General features: G+C 45.0%; 3 protein-coding genes across 14 annotated transcripts in view; 2 read left to right on the top strand and 1 right to left on the bottom strand.

Annotated features, from left to right (window-relative positions):
* MYO19 (myosin XIX) overlaps window positions 1-8,216 on the bottom strand; it is a 33,367-nt gene extending 25,151 nt beyond the window's left edge. Inside the window, exons 1-3 of one of the 5 annotated variants that reach the window (XM_081844091.1) lie at window positions 8,119-8,216; window positions 2,048-2,116; window positions 1,825-1,881 (exon numbers count right to left, since the gene is read on the bottom strand). Coding sequence is in view for 1 of the 5 variants with exons in the window: in XM_081844094.1 (XP_081700220.1) it covers window positions 997-1,005 (9 nt within the window). In the remaining 4 variants the exon portion in view is untranslated. The other 4 variants (XM_081844090.1, XM_081844092.1, XM_081844089.1 and 1 more) reach the window with 4 other exon arrangements.
* Window positions 1,340-6,598, top strand: PIGW (phosphatidylinositol glycan anchor biosynthesis class W). 2 transcript variants are annotated; one of them, XM_081844211.1, is made up of 3 exons: window positions 1,340-1,483; window positions 2,596-2,784; window positions 5,030-6,598. In XM_081844211.1, the coding sequence occupies exon 3, from the start codon at window positions 5,051-5,053 to the stop codon at window positions 6,560-6,562; it is 1,512 nt and encodes a 503-aa protein (XP_081700337.1). In that variant the 5' UTR covers window positions 1,340-1,483; window positions 2,596-2,784; window positions 5,030-5,050; the 3' UTR covers window positions 6,563-6,598. The 2 variants fall into 2 exon arrangements, with proteins under 2 accessions (XP_081700337.1, XP_081700338.1); XM_081844212.1 differs by having other exon boundaries at window positions 1,347-1,483; window positions 2,593-2,784.
* A 3,728-nt stretch (window positions 8,217-11,944) lies between the features above and the next one.
* GGNBP2 (gametogenetin binding protein 2) overlaps window positions 11,945-12,912 on the top strand; it is a 32,781-nt gene continuing 31,813 nt past the window's right edge. The window contains exon 1 of one of the 7 annotated variants that reach the window (XM_081844124.1): window positions 11,945-12,098. In XM_081844124.1, the coding sequence (XP_081700250.1) occupies window positions 12,048-12,098 (51 nt within the window). In that variant the 5' untranslated portion in view covers window positions 11,945-12,047. Of the gene's footprint in view, window positions 12,099-12,152; window positions 12,322-12,473; window positions 12,604-12,912 lie in introns of those variants that run through there. The other 6 variants (XM_081844122.1, XM_081844128.1, XM_081844127.1 and 3 more) reach the window with 6 other exon arrangements.

Here is a 12,912-nt window from a genome sequence, read left to right as displayed (position 1 = left end):
ACAATTCCCATCATCTCTGACAAATTGGTTATGTTTGCAGGGGCTGATGGGAGTTGTAGTTCAGCAAAATCTGGAGGACCTAGGCATCCTATACATGTTTACTCAGAAGACAGTACTGCTATGTTCAGTTGGCTTACTCCCAGGTAAGTGTGTTGACATTATAGAATCATGGCAGCCTAGCATTTGTAGAGCTAAAATTGAAAAGGGGTGTGGGGGGCCGTCATTGAAAAACTAAATGAAAGAAACCCAAAAAAGGTATAAACATACAACGTTGGACAGTAACACATCAGAAGATGTAGAAGAAGCTTAAAGCCAGGGATCAGCAACACTTACACTTATTATTATTATTATTATTATTATTATTAATGCAAGTTTCTCTACCCCATTCTTCAAGCCAATGCCTAAGGGTGACTAACCAAAAATAGATAACAAATAAAATAAAAATAGATGAAAAACTCTTAAAACATAACAAACAACAAACTAAAGGCAGTGATTTATATATTGTTATGGGGGGGGGGGCGGTACTGAGGGATTTGAAAATCAGACCCCCCTCCCCTTTCATAGAAACATAGAAGGAGATGTCATATACAGAGTCAGACTACTGGTCTATCTAGCTCAGTGTTATCTACACTGACTGGCAGCAGCTCTTCAGGTTTTCAGGCAGAGGCCACTCCCAGCCCCACCCGAAGATGCAGGGAATTGAACCTGGGACCTTCTGCATGCCAAGCAGATGTTCTACCACTGAGCTATGGTCCTTTCCCACTGGGATCCTTGCTTTGCTCTTCAATGAGTGGGGAAAGAACTCTGCACACCCTTAAGGGAACTCTTGCTTCATTCCCTTTCTGAAGCAGCATGTGGAGTAGGGGGGAGGGAATAAGTTGTGGGGCTTAAACTAAGAGATCAGCATTTCTGGAGAGGAAGAGAGAAATAACTACATTGATAAGGAACAGATGAAAGAAAGCAGAGAGAAAGAGATTTGAGACTAAATGGACTCACCCGTTCCATGTATATAGGGAGAAGGAGAGGATCGAGAGCGACCGGCGAAAAGCAACGTCCTCCGGAGGTAGGCGAAGGACGGCTCAGCCAGTCCCGGGCAAAGGCGGAGCTGGAGGCGGAGGCTGCTGGGTTTGAATCGGAAGGGCTTCCAGACTCCCTGGAAGATCCGGATTTGACGCCCCGCCTCTGGCATACGGAGCCCAATTTCGGGTTCCCGGGGGAATCTGGAGCGCGCAGAGGACCGCAGCTTTGCAGCGCCAGCCTGTGCGCGCTTAACCCGCGCACAATCCCATTGAAATCCAATGGGGCTCACTACCCAGTAGGGATGCGTGGGGTTTGCAATCCCGCCGGCCTCATCCTGTGCCTGTTTCCTCCGAAGGAAGCAGACAGCGCTGACTGCCATTCACGTTCAGACAACCGTGCTGCAAGTTTTCCTCGGAAGGAAGCTCCACCGAGTTCAAGAACGAGGTTTACTCCTAAGAAAAGGGTGCGCAGGGTCGCTGCATGCTTAACGCGGAAATTAATGGGGTTTCCCAAGAAAATGTGCGGGGTGGGTGAGTTCCAGTTTAGCAGCCAGGATCCGTGTCTCATCGGAAGCAAAGCATGCTTCCCGAAGCAACAACGCAGGCTTTACTCGGTAGCAAGCTCCGCTGCACCCAGAAAGCGCGTGTTGCACCAGCCTAAAATAGTTGTTTTAAATTTTTACATGTTGTGTTTTAATTGTTGTGGCCCGCCCCTGGACCTTAGGACGAAAGGCTGGTAGTGCTAAATAAGTAAATAACAATAATAGTCGGATCGAGGAGGTGGGGAACGGAAACGCGCTCTTACCAGATCGGACCCACGTGGAGACAAGGAAATTCGCTGCGTGTTCTACACGCGGAGCACCTGGGGAGGAACACTCCCTAGTATCATGGAGGGTGGGATCAAAAGAGTGAACACTTCCTTGCAGGTTGTCCCCCACCCCCGCAAGCAGAAAGCTAGCACAGTAAGGAGAAGTGCTAGTTTTAAAAAAACTTGTAGGGAGTTTTTTTTACTGGAGATGAAAACTTACTGAGTGGGGAGAGGCATCCTTCTTCAGCTGAAATGCGAAGTGGTCTACTCCAGTCTGTGTCGACCAAACCTACAATCGGTGACAGGCAAACAAGCAATGCAAATTATTAAATTTTATTTGTTTTTAAAAGTATAAACTGCTAACTGAAAGAACCACGAGGTTGTACAATCAAGTAATCAGAACCTCATAAAATTCTAAAATACATCGCCTCTGCACTACAAATCTCTGTTGCTGTGCTAGGCAAATTTGTGGTGAGTAAATGAACGTGATCACCAGAAATTGCCATGACAGAGATTTGAAAACGCTGGGGAGGCTTCACCTGCTGAGTATCTGCCTGCCATGCAGCCTGTTATCACAGGTGTAGGATCAGGATGCAGTTCTCCCGCCTTTTCTTTTTAGTGCCTTTTAATATGCCATTAGTAACCTTTATATTAAACTTGGCCATGGCTGAGCAGTCTGATGAATCAGGCAATCTCGTTTAGCAGGCTACTTGCTCTGATGAAAATGTCATCAGGAAACAGATCCCTGATTTACCTTTTTTGCAGCAGGAAGTATAAGCGAGGAGCTGTGCAGAGCTAAAGAGAAACTCTACACCTGTGTTTTAAATGCAGTATTAATTCTCAGAGAAACAGCAAAGACCAGTCTCTGACCCAGCCTTTATGATGAGAATGTTTTCAGTTAGCCAAACAAATCCTGCTGTCTTTCTTCGCTGAAACTTTACCTCCATAAGAATGCAGGTAATTCTTTCAAAACGTTTTTGCTGCATATTTTCCAGTTCTTATAGCTATTATTTGTAGGGTTTTTGACTAGTGGCTGAAACCTTCATAGAGCAGATGTTTTGTCCTGCACTGTGTAGGGTTCAGATGAATTACCCATTATTGATGTTTGTATGCATGTGATTATTTGCTAACTGCAGTTATATATACTGCCTGTTTCTCCAATGCATTCAAGGCAGCTTACAGTTTTAAATAAAGGCTGCAGTCTGATACATCATGTGATGCTAAAAGGAATGGGGAGGAAAGAAGGAAATGGGCAAACCTTGTTAAAATAGCAGGTGTGGCTGCAGCTGGTACTTGAATCAGCTAAAGGAGCAAGAGAGAGAGAGGGTCTCTGCCCAAGACACTAACAGCATGAGAGGGCGAGAGACAGGCCTCTGCTTCCCAAAACTAACATGCTATTTAAAATAGTTAAAGGAGCCAGAAAGAGTGTGAGGCAGCTTCCTATGTTTCTGTGATGATGGAAAGTGCAGCCAAGAAACATTCTCACAAACCATTATTTAGCATTACTGTGGTATAGTGTTGGATTAAGACCTGCGAGACCAGGGTTCAAATCCCTGCTCACCCATAAAGGTGATCTTGGGACCAGTCACTGCCTCTCAGCCTAACCTGCCTCACAGGGGATTAAATGAAGTGGGAGAGAACTATGTGCGCTAACTTGAGCTCCTTGGAGGAAAAAGTTGGGATATAAATGCAGTAAATAAATAATAGTGATTCATTTTGAAATTCCTGTCTATATGTTAAAATTGCAAAGAATGTTACATCTCTGGAACTAAATTTTATTTATGTTCTTTTAACCTCTGTTCAGAATTTGATTTATGTTTTTAAGTTGCGTGCTTCTGTGGATAAAATCCATGTTAAAACAAGCAAGGAAAATAACTAAATAAATGTCTGAAGGCTATGTTCTACTTCCATGGTCAGAAGTGGCATACTTTTGAATACCAGTTGCTGAGGGATCACAAATTGGGAGAGCCCTGTTACATTCAGGTCCTCCTTGCAGGTTTCCCCAGAGGGACATCTTGTTGGCTGCTATGAGAACAGAGTATCGGACTAGATGGGCCTTTGGCCTGATCCAACTACAGTGCTCTTCTTACTTTCTTAACCCGCCTTGTCCTGAAGGCTTGCCATCTCCAGGAGAAGGTGAGCAAAGAGCCTCGAAATGGCCAGTCAGTAAGGTTTGCTGGCTTACAGCTTTTTATCAAGGGTGATCCTGAGCTGTAATTAAGCTAGCACATCGCCTCCTTGCAGACTATTGCTGTGCTGAAAGACAAATTTGCAGTCTTGCAGGGCTAAGAGGCGAGGGTGTGGTGAGCTCTTGCCTTTTAAACTCCCTCTTCAGAGACGCCTTTCCCTGACAAGCCGCAGCTTGTCTCATCCAAAGATGCATATTGCAAAAATGTTTCTAGGGAAAAAATGAAGGTGGCAGTCGATTGTAGGAGGCCTCAAGAAAAGAGGAGCAAAGGTGATTAGACAGAATTTGGTAAGGTGCATTCACTAGTGGAAGAAAACTGCGTGGGAGTGAGAACATAAGGAGGATTTCAGCAGGAAGTTACGGGACACACACTGACTAGAAATGAAGCAACATGTCTGTCCTGAAACTTTCACAGGTGTAGACAGTATTGAAAGCGGGACAGCGTATAACCACCCTGATAGCATCATGAACATAAATTACCACGAACGCTCAATATGAAGGACACCTGGAGGGGCCCTTGTTTCTTACAATTCCCTGTAAACCTGAAATTGAGGGTGCTGTGTAAATTTATGTGAATAACTTCACCACAATAATTTTACTAGTGGCAGTTGCTAAGAATGTTGGCTCTGACTTGTTAAAAAGAAATACAATATCCTCTTCAGGTGTTTGCCTTAGAAGTCCGAATAAGAGCTTGTGCATGTTAGGTTCCTATGGTATGTGGTTCCTAGGCAAGCTCTTAATTTCTTGCAAGTGTGTTTTGCAACTGCTTGTAAAAGTAGCAGTTAAAAAATAATGTGTGCTGCTTGCTGCCTGAAAATTTGTAGTCATGCACAGAGAAAGTGACTTCAGCACAGAATTTTTTTAATTTCTATCCTGCCCACTGGTTTAAAAAGTCTACTGGACCAACTTGATTCACCAAGGTGAGGATTTACCTTGGGATGGATGCAGTTACCCACTCTTGATTTCTGTTCAGTTTGCTTGCTGCTAACTTTATATCTTCTTTCTTTTTTTTAGTGACTTACAATAGCAGAAAAAATGTCGCAAAAGCAAAAAGAAGAATTTATAAGTAATTTGAATGGAACTACCTTGCTGGAGATCTCCATTGGCTTACCCCTAGCGTCATTATGCCTCCTTTCCAGAGGGCTTCTGCTGATCTTTTATTTTCTCTGCTATGGAAAACCACTACAGTCAATGGTTGGCCATTTTCTTCTAGACTTCATCATCTTAGTTGTCCCGCCAGTGCTCTCTTGTACCATTTTGGCCCCTGTCCTACCTTGGGTAATGCTCTCCATCTCCGTATTCTGTGTCAGCTTGGTTTTGATCATATACAGTCGGAGAACCAATTATGTGCGAGTGCCGCCTAAGCAAATCATAAGCGATTTCTTGAGGACAAGCTTGGAACCAGAGTACATTCCTTCGATAACGGTGTTCCGAGTCTTTGTCAATGTCTTGACATCCATCAGCATTCTGGCTGTAGATTTTCCACAGTACCCTCGGCGGTATGCCAAAACAGAGACCTATGGAACAGGGGTAATGGATTTTGGAGTGGGATCATTCGTTTTTGGGAACGCTGTGGTTTGTCCAGAAGTCCGACTGAAGCCTGGCACGGCACAGCACAAAGTCTCTTATCTTGCCAGGCAGTTCTTTGCTGTGTGGCCTTTGCTGCTTCTTGGCTTTGGGCGGGTGATGAGCATCAAGGCCATTGACTATTACGAACATGTCTCGGAATACGGTGTGCACTGGAACTTTTTCTTCACTTTAGCTGTTGTACGGATGGCTGCGTCATTGCTTTTGGCTGTCTTCTCCGTGCGCAGAGCATGGTTAATTGCAGCAACACTTGCTATAGTCTATGAAGGTTTCCTCAGCTTCACACCTTTGAAGATGTTCATCTTGCATGGGAGCGATGGCCAAGATTCACGGGATGGGTTTTTCAATGCCAACAGAGAGGGCATATTTTCTGTCATCGGCTACCTAGCTGTTTACATGGCTAGCGTGCAAGTAGGCTTATATTTGTTAAAGAAGAGGAGCTTGGTGAAAGATTGGCTTGGCGTGATCAGTTCTTTCCTGATTGCAGTTTTCCTCCTCTTTATCTGCCTTCATGTAACGCAAACTCACATAGACACTGTATCCCGACGGATGGCAAACCTCTCCTTTTGCGTGTGGGTCATTGCTCACGGCCTGTTACTCTTTAGTTGCTTTTTGGTGGCTGATCTTGTGCTGGTGTTTGGAAAGTTTCTGGTGGCTGGGGCTAGCATTCCTTGCAGCTGGAATTTCATGCAGCCGGCAGCGGCGAGTAAAAAACACGACCCAGAGCCCCAGGATAGGAAAACGGTTCCTCGGAGTGTGTGCATGATCAGCGCTGTGAATAAGAATCAGCTCCTGTATTTCTTACTAGCGAATGTCTTGACTGGCTTCGTGAATATGGTGGTTGACACGATTCACAGCGATGCATTCTGGGCTATGTTTGTCCTGCATCTATATATGTTTACAAACTGTTTGGTTATGTATCTATTGCAAGCAAGAAATATAATCTTAAAGTGGTGGTAATTTTATAAATATATATAAAGTTGTAACCAAAAAGAATAGGGTTTGCCTGCTGGGATTGCACTGGTTTTTATAAGACTTTTGCATGCATGCTGGTATACTGGATTATCTAAAGGAAGGAATGTGGACTGTAGTTGTTTTAAACTCATGGTCACTTTCATCAAATGAACTGTAATACATTTCCATATGTCTGTAGCATCGGGACCAAAGCTCAAGCTGCAGCCAGAGCCAATGGCAGGCAGAGCTACCTCATTCTTGTTTTGTCCTCCTCCTCCCTACTGTGTTCTATAAGGGGCAACAATGAGACTAAGGAGAGGCAGAAAGCTTACAGCCAGGGCCATCCCCTGGGCTAGTTGTAAGAAGGAAGGCGGGGCAGGTGGGGGTTGTTTGAGGGAAAACTGAGGTTGGTCACTTTTGAAGACCAGACATTAAGCTTATTTGTCCCTTTGTCACATTGGGATTCCAGTGCAGGGTACCCTTCTCTCCTGCAGTGGGTCTGCACACACTGAATGTCTAACATGCTAAGAAGTCAAAACAAAATAAAAAAATTCCTTCCAGTAGCACCTTAAAGACCAACTGAGTTAGTTCTAGGTATGAGCTTTCGTGTGCATGCACACTTCTTCAGATATGCTAAGAAGTGGTACTGAGGCAGAGGGCACTTTGTGCTTGACGAAGGTTTACAGCATGTGAATGGATCCCTCCAGACTGGTATTTTTGCAGATGTATTCTGCAACATGTCTTTGACACAATAATAGTGCTTTAATGGTGGATTTATACTGGACTGTCCAGACATCATTCCGCTTTGTTAGTTGTTCTGAGATGCTTCCCCAATCAATGTTGCTGTGTTATTGCCACCTGGAGGGGCACTATTTTGCAATAAAATCAGAACTAAACCCCCCCCCCAAATATTTGTGGCATTAAAAATAGCAATCTTTCAGCAGGAAGCTATGGGGACATGCACCAATTGGAAATAAAGCAGTATGTCTGCCATTTAAGTGCAAAAAGAATTGAAAGTGAGATCATGTAGAACTGCTCCAATAACATAATGACCACAAATCAGGAATGCAATTCATAAATGCATGATAAAAGGGTGCCTAGATGGGCTATGTCCTTCCACACAGCTGCATTCACCTATTTTAATTTAAAATGTGTTTGTGTTCAAATGCAATGGGCAATCCAATCAAATATATTTTCCAAAAAACCTAAAACTTACAATGAGGAGTGTCGGAATCATTTCTCATAAAAAAGACAAATGAATTTAACTGGAGGCTGTGTGTGAAAGAGAACTGAAAGAGCTCAAAATAATCGGAGGTGTATGTTGGATTGAGTCAACACAAAGGTGATTATAATTTGCAAATAAAATGCATCAAAGCCTCCAAGCAAATAAAATATCTATATTTAAGATGATATTGTACTGTATTATTGCTTTACTGTCAGACATTTGAATTATACTACTTGTTCACAAGAAACTGTTTCCCTGAGCCTTCAAGAAATACTGAATGACCTAACAAAGAAAAGGAGGAATATTTGATTCAGTTCACATTTAAAGGCAAACCTACCTAATTCACATGTTCCAAAATACACAAAGCAAAACACAGCGATCTTTTGAAATTTGCACTTCTCTGAATTTTGCAATGCAGTTCTCCAGCAAAGTAATCTGTAGAAAAGGAAATATATTGGGGTCAAGTGTGTCTAAAAATGCATGTATTAAGATAGAATAGAAAAATGCATTATATTAGGGAAAGCTACTTTGCAAAAAGCACAAGAGGCAAAATTGCATACAATATTTTTATAGTCTAGAGGAATTTTAATTAAAAGCCTGATATTTCATGAGGCTTAAAAATAATCACAAACTGATGTAGAGAGTTGAACTTAAATTTGGAAAACTGAAAGAAACCAAACTTGACAGATTTATCCATTGATAACAAAGAATTGGACACCCTTTGAAATATAACAATTTTCAGCCAGTAAATCTCTGGCATGCAAATAAATGGCAAGTTAAAACTTACTGGCTCTCATTTCTGATGTCACAGGCTCAACAATAAGCAATTCACAGTGGAACCATCACCAGCAACAATAATTATGGGATAGACAGTCATTTTCCATTGCAATAAAGTAAGTCATTCTATGCTGAATGAGTGACAATTAACTGGCTTTATTGTCCATAATTAAACGCATAACTGTTCCTGGCCAGGGGAGATAGTGGCCATAAACTTGTTAGTACACTGTATGTTTGTGAGGTACAGTATGTAGTTCTTCTCTAATCCCTTTTTTGAAGCAATTCTTAACAATTTTGTGAGCAAATCACATAGGAAGCTGCCATATGAAGAGTCAAACCATTGGTCCATCTTTCTCAATATTGTCTACATTGACTGGCAGCAGCTTTCCAGGGCAACAGGCAGCAGTCTCTGCCTGCCCTACCTGGAGATATTGAGGACTAAACCTGAAGCCTGTATTAAAAGCAGAAACACCCTACTGCTCTTCCCTGAAAAAAATGGAGACTGGAGTCCTCAATGGTTCTGAATGAAGGGCTGATTTGATACAGGAAGTTGCCACATGCAGACTTAGACACATTGGCCTATCTAGCTCAGTGCTGATTACACTGACTAGCAGCTGCTCTTCAGGGTTTCTGACAGGACCTGGAGATACTGGGGACTGAACCAGAGACCGTCTGCATGCAAAGCAGCTGCTCTGCCACTGAGCTATTAGCGCACGATAGCTCTGAGTGTTCGTTAGATTTTTGGATTGTGTATGCTCTGTCACTGTAATCTTATGGATGGTGATTCCCAGGCAATTATGGGATTGCAACCTAAGCCACTTATGAAGCTCTTGCCTGTCCATCAAATGGTTGCCTAAATGAAGAGGGTGACTTGCTGGCACATACTGGTAGTTCCTGTTGTAGTGGCAAAATTCCTAAGCAGAATGTGTAAGAAGTTGTACGTTGAGATCCACATATGGGCAACGGCTCACATATGGGCCAGATGAGCTGTCAAGTGTGGCAGTGTTGTAAACAAAAATCTGCCCTTTTCCCTTATGGGGTATCCAAGAGCCCATATAGAGTCCTTACATAGGTTCCCTATTGGTAGGAGAGAATAACAAGAGGCCAACCAGAGAATATTGAGAAGCAAAGCAGCTAGTAAGCTTGATCTTTATTGATCTGTTGCAATAGGGTGCTCCCCTCATCTGCAGGAGAGGAGGAGAGACCCAGAAAAATGGCATGCAAGGTCTTATAAAGACTTTTGAAATTGCCACCCTGTAGATCAAGACCACCCCCCAGAAACATCATGCATACATCACAGAAGGGATGTAACCTAAGACCACCCCTCAGATACATCACACCTACATCACAGAAAAGGCGGTCTTAAAACAAAAATTTGAATATTGTTTTTCTCCTGTCCTTGTTTATCTCCTGTCTGGCAGGTTACTTGATTGGATTTCCTGGGGAGCCTGGCCAGTCCTTTGTAACAATAAATACTTAGTTCCTGGGCCATGTCACAGGCTCACAGCGTATTCATATCTTAAATGTGCCCTTAAGACAGGATTTGTGAGGAAACAGACAATGGGGAGGCTTTTCCACTTTGACCTTGCAGAGAAAACATTTGCTCAGTTTAGGAATCAAAATGGCTTCAGGTCGGCTTTCCTGTGTGATCTATGTACATGCGGTTATGAACATTACCATATATCTAAGACCTCAAAATTCCTATCACAGCAGGAACCTATGAGCCTATGGCCAGGTAAATGCAGCAATGTGCAGGACAATCCAGTTCATGTAGATCCTGTGCCTTACTGTGGTATTTCAGAGGTGGGAACATTCCCATACCTACCTGGGGATTGAACCTGGGACATTTTGCATGCAGAGCAGATGCTGTACAGTGGTACTTCGGGTTACATACGCTTCAGGTTACAGACTCCGCTAACCCAGAAATATTACCTCGGGTTAAGAACTTTGCTTCAGGATGAGAACAGAAATCGTGCTCTGGAGGTGCAGCGGCAGCAGGAAGCCCCATTAGCTAAAGTGGTGCTTCAGGGTAAGAACAGTTTCAGGTTAAGAATGGACCTCCGGAACGAATTAAGTACTTAACCCAAGGTACCACTGTACCGCTGAGCTGCTACGAAACTTTCTCAGGACACTGGAGGGCCCTCGTTGAATGTCCTGTTGGCATCTTTGGCGCTGCTGTCCACGTACTCTGTGGAAGGCAGAGATTATCTGGTTAGTTGACATGATTGCTCTTTAAACACCCCTCTTTCTCTCATGTGAGCCTGATCAGCTCCTTAGTGTTTTCTGATTCCCATGCACAAAAGCTTATTACGCTACAGGTTTTGAAAGAGAAAAAGTTTCTCCTTTTTTAAATGCTGGGAAACCCAACCAGATGGGGGGGGGGCATAAATATTATTATTATTCTTATTCTATTCTTATTATTACCACAAGACGATTATTCCGCCACCCTTTGCTTTGAGGTCTGTGAGTTGCATGCACCAAGTACGGCATAGTCAATGGTCAGGGATGATGGGTGTTGTAGTCCACAACCTGGAGGGCCATGGATTCCCCATTCCTGATTTATATTATGTGGGGCTTCAAAGCATTTTGCCCTCACAACATCCTCGCAAGGGAGGCTAGGCTGAGAGCTGCAGCTGCCCAGAGAGCTTTGTCAGCGAGCAGGGATTTGCACCATTTTCGTTTCCACAACCCTGTAATCCAATGGAGACTGGCCTAATCGGTTCCCCAGTGAGCTTTGGGGCCGGGTTCCATCGTCACAGCCTTGCAAGGCGGGCTGGTCTGAGAGCGGCTGGCTCAAGGCCACCATCAGCCAAAGAGCTTCCTGCTGCCGAGTGTGACTTCAAACCATTTTTGTCCTCTCGCACAACCCCGCGCAATAGGCCAGCCTGAGAGATTGTGGGAGGCCGAACCATTTTGGCCTCCCCAAAACCCTGTGAAACAGTCTTAGCTGATTCATTGTCCTCAGGGTGGCCATTTGAACCCAAGTCTTCCTAGTCCCCACACTATTATTATTATTATTATTTCTCCACGGTGGTGTACATGGTTCTCCCCTCCACCATTTTTTCCTCTCACAACAACCCGGCCAGGTAGGTGAGGCTGAGGGGACAGTGGTTGGCCTGAGGAGTCAGACTAAAACCATGACAGAAATCTTTACTGTATTGGGTTTTGAGAGGGAGTTTTTTATTGACTGGCTTCTGTGGAGTGGAAAAAGCAGGAACTGGGCCCTCGTCACGTTTGGAGGTTTGGGGGGCGAACTGAGGGCAAAATGGCTCTCCTTTTCCCCGCGCGCGAACTATTTCGCCAGGCGGAGGGAGCCGTTTATTGATCACGTGGTCCTTCACCTCCTTCTCCCCGCGTTCTCAGCGGAGGCTACAGTATTTGTGACAAGCGAAGGAGGAGGAAGAGGGATGGGCTTCTTGATATAGATCTATGTTTTCTCCCTCCTCCCCCTCCCGCTCTCTCTCATAACGCCTTCCTTTCTACTCGCGCATGCGCGAGAAGCCGCCAGGCGGATCCTCCCCTGTTTCTCTTTCTCTAGGGGTGAGGGAAGCGCGCCCTCACCTCAAGCTGCGTGCCGAGGAGCGCGAGGCGGAGGAAGGATTTAAAATACGGGGTGGGGAGAGAGGAAAGGGGCGGAGCGTACATAATAAAACGCCGAGAGAGAGCCATGGTGGGCGGAGCCAAAGGGCGAGCGAAACGGCCGTGCGCTGAAGTAGGGAGGGGAGGAGGAGGAGCTCGGCCAAGCAGTTAATCTGAGAGGAAGGTGGTGGCGGAGGGGGGGAAGTGGGCGGGGTTGAGATGAAGGGTGGGGTGGGGAGTGGGCGGGGTTAGGGAGTGAGGGGGCGGGGCAGGCCAAGCGGTTGGTTGGGGGCGGCGGGTGGGGAAGGAAGGGAGGGCTGGCCGGCCTTTTTCCCTGCCTCTCGCGAGAGGAGGAGGAGCTAAAGCCGGACGAGGAGGCCCGAGGTCTGCTGTAGCAGCGCTCCTGAAAGGGGTGGGCGAAGGAAGGGAAGAGAGACCGGCCAAAACACTGCCCGTCCCTTTTGAGGTTTGTGCGCACATGCCAGTCCCGGCTGCGACAGGGGCAGCAGAGCCTCAGCCAATAGCAAAAGTGGGCTGGGGGTGGGAGGCATGGTAAATTTGCATATAGGTGTGGAGCCCGTCAAGGAAATTTGGAGAGGGGGCATTTGATTTTTTCTCTCCCTTACACCTTAGTTAGCCCCCTCATTTATTCCCTTCTTAGAAGGATTAATACTTCCTGTAGATTTATTTCCTTTCTTCTCCCCCCCCCCAAAAAAAGGTTCTCCAGAATCTCTTTTAGGGGTTAAGCCTTGAGATCGTGAAGGATAGACCTTGA

Source organism: Podarcis erhardii, assembly GCF_964252035.2.
Source record: "Podarcis erhardii genome assembly, chromosome: 16".
In the NCBI taxonomy this organism is placed as follows: Eukaryota; Metazoa; Chordata; class Lepidosauria; order Squamata; family Lacertidae; genus Podarcis; species Podarcis erhardii.
Note: the sequence above shows the minus strand (reverse complement) of the source record. Positions and strands in the feature narration are given on the sequence as shown.